The sequence below is a fragment of the Gymnoscopelus microlampas genome (assembly GCF_963454915.1).
Source record: "Gymnoscopelus microlampas genome assembly, chromosome: 5".
Taxonomy (NCBI): Eukaryota; Metazoa; Chordata; class Actinopteri; order Myctophiformes; family Myctophidae; genus Gymnoscopelus; species Gymnoscopelus microlampas.
The window spans coordinates 55,106,353-55,111,961 of NC_139942.1; the positions used below are offsets into that span (position 1 = coordinate 55,106,353).

General features: G+C 45.1%; 1 protein-coding gene across 1 annotated transcript; it reads right to left on the reverse strand.

Annotated features, from left to right (window-relative positions):
* Positions 1–1,930: 1,930 nt before the first annotated feature.
* On the reverse strand, positions 1,931–2,782 carry LOC311045219 (vesicle-associated membrane protein-associated protein A-like; the record flags this gene model as incomplete). The annotated part of the gene is made up of 1 exon (XM_084057018.1): positions 1,931–2,782. The coding sequence occupies one exon, from the start codon at positions 2,780–2,782 to the stop codon at positions 1,931–1,933; it is 852 nt and encodes a 283-aa protein (XP_083913144.1).
* Positions 2,783–5,609: the final 2,827 nt, after the last annotated feature.

Below are 5,609 nucleotides of genomic sequence, written 5' to 3' on the forward strand. Positions count from 1 at the left end.
TTACCTTTACTTTTTTTCAAAAAGTAACTTATTACTTTTTTTCACGAGCCTCGGTGGTACTCTGGGTTTGAGTGTGTTTATTTGATCCTGTGTTGTTTTTGGTCCATTGATATAATGGTAGACTGGTTGGGATCGAGTTGCTATGCAGGCTGCTTGCTGATCCGGTCTAGAGCGGATACGGAAACGTTGCGCACTTGTCTGTGTGACTTATTATCAGCTGCGGAAGGGCGGGCCGCCCTTAAACCGGAACAAACAGTGTTGCCATGTCTGCTTATTATAAGCGACTTGTTAACCGATGAAGATGCGCCGTAAGCTTGTAGGTCGGCTATTTTCTATATATATTATTAGGCAAAAAATACATTAAATACATTTAAAATACTTGTTTCCATTGAGGTCCTTAGTATTCAATTCATAGTCGTCAAATGGTTTTCATTTAGTCTGTAAGTTATGAATTCATACACTGTAAAAGTCTTAGTGTTAATATAATTCAAATTAGTGTACAATGAGGATTTTACAATGTAGGCTGCAGAAAAGAGAAAAAAACAACTGCTAATGTTGAAAATGCAAAGTCAGACTTTTGGGGAGAAAGGATGCAAATTATTGGGGGCGAGAAAAAAAAAGTAACTAAAGTAATAAGTAACTAGGTACTTTTGGCAGGGAGTAATAAGTAAAGTAACTACATTACTTTTTAAACAAGTAATATGTAATAAGTAACATATTACTATGTTTTAGTAACTATCCCAACACTGGTCAGGGACCCCAATAGGAGGTTTTTACGTCTTTCTAGCAGTGATTCTCAACCATTTTAATTTCAAGGACCCCCAGTTTGACATGCATTAGGGCTACGGACCCCCATTTAATGGCATTTATACCGCTGGGACCCCAATTTATATTGTAAAAACAATGTTAATTTAACTCTGAGAGTGTACAAATGGAACCAAATGGACCCGTTAGGGTCCATTTGGTTCCATTTGTACACTCTCAGAGTTACAGACCCATAAGGGTCCATTTGGTTCCTGTCCATCATTTAGCTGGGGACCCCCTGGGTCCCCGGACCCCACTTTGAGAACCAATGCTATGCAGTCCTTGAGCAATATACAGAATCTACGTTGTGAACTGCTCCGGAGTTGCTCGGATAGCTGGGAAATGCAGTTAGCTGATTATCAATGATTGCAACCCTTTTTGAGTGTGTTTATTGTCCGTTTTATATAAAACATATTTTAAGAGAAAAAGAAAAAAGGGAACCTTGATTTGGGGAACTTTTTTTACTTGTGCGGTGCATTGAGGACGGGCTCTCTCCATCCCTCATGGGACAGACAAACAGAAAGCAGTCTATAAAATAACTAATGTTGCATTCTTCCAACCACAGTGCATTCAAATGAACGACTTTACAATATATTCCATCACATTTTGTCCAATTAAGCCGGTCTATACAAAGCCTCTGATTGGAGGATTCATTTTGATTGACAATAATAGCCTTGAGTCGACTAAAGCCTAGTCTCACTCTGGAACATCTCGCTGAAAATCCCACCTTCCTTTAAAGGTTTTCTTTAGCTGGGGTGGGGGTTACGTATGACTCTGTCCCCACGATAAGCCTTATGTGACATTCACACAATCCAAACGGACTCAATCTCACCACCAACACACCACCGCTACCACTGCCGGCATCTGCTCGCCAGTGTTAGAACATCCCTGAATCACGAGCAGTGTTGCCAGAATCTGTGAGAGAAACAAGCAGCCAGGTCTAGGAAAACCAGCCCAAACTATGGGCCACATGAGCACTTTAACATAAAAGTTCACGACGCGTTGTGAGCTTGTAGATCGGCTATTGTCAAATAAAATCTTGCGGGGAAGTTGCGGGGGAAAAAAAATCAGATCTGGCAACCCTGATCACGAGCAATAAGTCGTGTTCCCAGTACACCAAAGGTGTTTATTTCATCACAATGCCCACGACGATGCCCAACACAAAGAACAGCACGAGGAGGGTCGCCGCCAGCAGCACAGCGTGGGCACGGTGGCCCTCCTCCTTCACCGTGTGCCGCGGTGGCACCGCGTTGCTCTTGCTCGCTTGCCAACCGGAATCCTCCCGAATCCGTTTGTTCTCTTCCTGTAGCCTCTGCACTTCCAGCAGCAGCCCCTTGCACTGATCCATGGATGTTATCCTGGAATCTATATTTCCCACGGACAGCCCCTCGCACCCGGAATTTATCCTGGACTCTATTTCTTCCACGGGCAGCCCCTCGCACGGATCCATGGATGTTATCCTGGACTCCTCGTTAAGCCTTGTGTGGTGCGTTGCCTCTTTTTCCATGGGCAGTGAGACGGGCAGTGAGACATCGACCTCCATGGATGTTATCCTGTACGGCTCGTCCATCCTCGAGTGGCGAATGTACTCTTTTTCCACGGGCAGCTCGAACACGCATCTCAGCTTGGAATCCATCAGTTCACCCGGCTTGGCCCCCTCCCAAACCCCCTCCATGCTGGTCATGCCAGCGGGTGCCGGCAGGGACTGAACCCTAAACCTGTGCTGGATCTTTTCCTCGGGGTCGTAGTCGAAAGGCTGCAGCATAAGTGAGACGTTGACGGAGGCGCCCGCGTCGATGACGCCACCGTTCGGCCGGACGACGTACATGCGCGACGCCGTCGTCTTTATCTTGAAACACACGTCCCTGTCTGTAGGGTTGGAGAGCTTGAGAGTCGCGGTGACCACGTCAGAGAACGGACCTCGGAATGTCAACTCACTCTGAGGCTCCAAGAGCAGAACCTGTTCTGGCCTGGCCATATCGCAGCGGTTCGGGAAGAGGCTTTTCTCCATGGAACCACTTTCTGGACGTTGGACTCGTTATGGTGTCGTCGGGTATTGTAATGTAATGTCTACGGCCGTAATCGATGTTAATAATTAGCTTTAAATAGCTTTAATTACTCGCTGTGATGTCATTGGCTGATGATGTCAGATACATTTCCGAGCTATCATCCACAGCCAGCCTCGGAGACACAGAGTGAGCAGATGTACCGTCTGTCTGCTCAGCAAGGACAGTTAAACGGTTAAAGGAGGAGTTCACCCAAAAAATGACTTATTTTCTATCAATTGCACACCCTATGAAGCCTTGAATCCATGGAGTATTTTTTGCTTTTGTCGCATTCCTAGGCTAACAAGAACCAGGAGACCTGGTACTGCCAGACCCCTAGTGGTTCTGAATGGCCGGACTTCGCATGACGTGTGTATCTGTCTGTGTATCTGTCTTCCCATTTATGCCATATATGGAGAAAAGATGGACAAAAGAGGAAAAGAGGGACAAAAGAGGGATCCGTCTGTCTGTCTGTGTATCTGTCGTCCCATTTATGCCATATATGGACAAAAGAGGGACGAAAGAGGGACAGACAAAGCCTCATGTAGGCCGTCCCTCTGGGTCTGACAACAATAATTTGATTCCCGTCTCCTACCGGCTAATGTATCCGGTAGGAGACACAAAGTAGATTATTTGTGTCTCCTACCGGAAATACACACGGTCATCAAATTATTGTCTTAGGAATGCCACAAAAACAAAAATAAATCCATGAAATCAAGGCTTGGGGTGTGTAATTGATAGAAAATAAGTAATTTTTTGAGTGAACTTTGTGTGTGTGTGTGTGTGTGTGTGTGTGTGTGTGTGTGTGTGTGTGTGTGTGTGTGTGTGTGTGTGTGTGTGTGTGTGTGTGTGTGTGTGTGTGTGTGTGTGTGTGTGTGTGTGTGTGTGTGTGTGTGTGTGTGTGTGCAATCAAAATATAGTGGCTACCTTTATTCCGTCTAAATGATACCCTGTGCCAGCAGCACTGAGATGGGAAAGGAGTATTTTTTCGCTTTCCTTCTCTTGTGTTTTTTTCTAACACGCACGCGCGCGCGTGTTTACGTGCACATGTGTTTGCGTGCACGTGTGCACGCAAGTGCGTGTGTGTGTGTGTGTGTGCGCCTGCACGTGTACAGAATGGCCTTCAGGAAGATCAGTTGCATTGTATTGCAAGTACTCAATACCCATCCATTCTAAAACCAACATGTCCATGTATCTATCTATCTATCTCTCTATCTCTCTATATCTCTCTCTATCTCTATAAATATTCAAATATTTGCACAAATATCTTTGAATATAGAAAACATGCAGATCTTCAAGCTCAAAAGCGCAGCACTCGGTGCCCAGACTAGTGAAGTGATCCAGTGACCAACGGAAACGGGCATGTCTTTGGCACCATAACTGTAATGTCCTTGTGTGATAAACTATCAAAACATTTGTAAAGAAGGCTTCCTGTACTTAGCAGTACACTGAACTCATAGCATAACTTTTATCAGAGCTGGCAATTAAGAGAACACTGGTATGGTACAGCATGTCTCTCATACTCATTCTCAGTGAGATTGCTCATTTGATTGTTTCGTCATGCATACACATTTTTCATGCGTTCTTCTTTTTTCTTGTTCTTTTTTAACCCATTAAGACCTGAGGCAGCGTCTAAATAAAATTGAAATCCTAAAAAAAAATTGGGAAAAAAATGTTAAAAAAAAAAAATCACGATTTTTCAAAAATAGCAGATCTACAAGCTCATAGCGCGGCACTCGGTGCCGCGCTATGACCTTGTATATCTGCTATTTTTGAATAGCCAAAGACATCTAAAGTGACACAGATGCGTTCCAGGTATCAATGGGTTAAGACATCAAATGACATTTTGTGTGCAGTGTCATGAGAGTATGCCTGAATATTATTAAACATCATTACATCAATACACACATTGTGGGCGCTGGGGGGGTGTGCCCTCTCCTCCGCGTGCCCATACCCTAGTGGGGTTGGTGACAGGGCCTTTCTGTGTGGCGTTTGCATGTTCTCCCCGTGTCCCCTAGGGTTGTTACCCTCACACAAAACATGCAGTAATCCTGGCCTCTATACTGCCTTTGCGCGTGTTCCTTCCATGCGCTACCGGGGAAACTCCCCCCCTGTCAGGTGATATGAAGCGGCCTGCTCATAGCCTGGGACCAGACGAATCTGCGAGTGCAAAAAAAAAATGCACTCTGCGATTTGGGTCTGGCACCTCTCCATAGATAATCTATTTCATGTTCCAGAAGACGTGTGTAACCAATCAGGGCCCAGTATTCGAATATGGGTAGTTGTAATTGGTAGTTGGTTGTAGGTCTAACCAATTGCGTCGAGGGCCATTGTTTTGATCCCGCCCCTTGGGAAAAAAAAAACGTCCTCATGGGAGCACCAGACTCATATCCACGCAGTGATATAGTCTGTCAACGCCAGGCTAGCCTGCTCACTCCTCATGCGTTGAACGAAGCATTCGTTCAAGCCTGGGGAGAGTTCAGGGCTCTCCCCAGGCTGGCAGAGGGAGAGTAACGCCCAGGATTACAGCTTAGGCAATTGGCACTGGGTGAAAAAATGGGGTTACAAAATTGTGGGATAAAAAAAAAACATAATTACACAAACATGGGAGAGGAAGACACCTTTCCCCAGGAGTGATTAACTAAGCTGGAAAGTGTTAATTCCACGTTGGATTTTGTGCAGTTTATGAATTCCTCTGCATGATCCCCGATGAATGAAAACACGTCTGAACTTGTCATCCTGCCCTGTGCCACGTTAGCT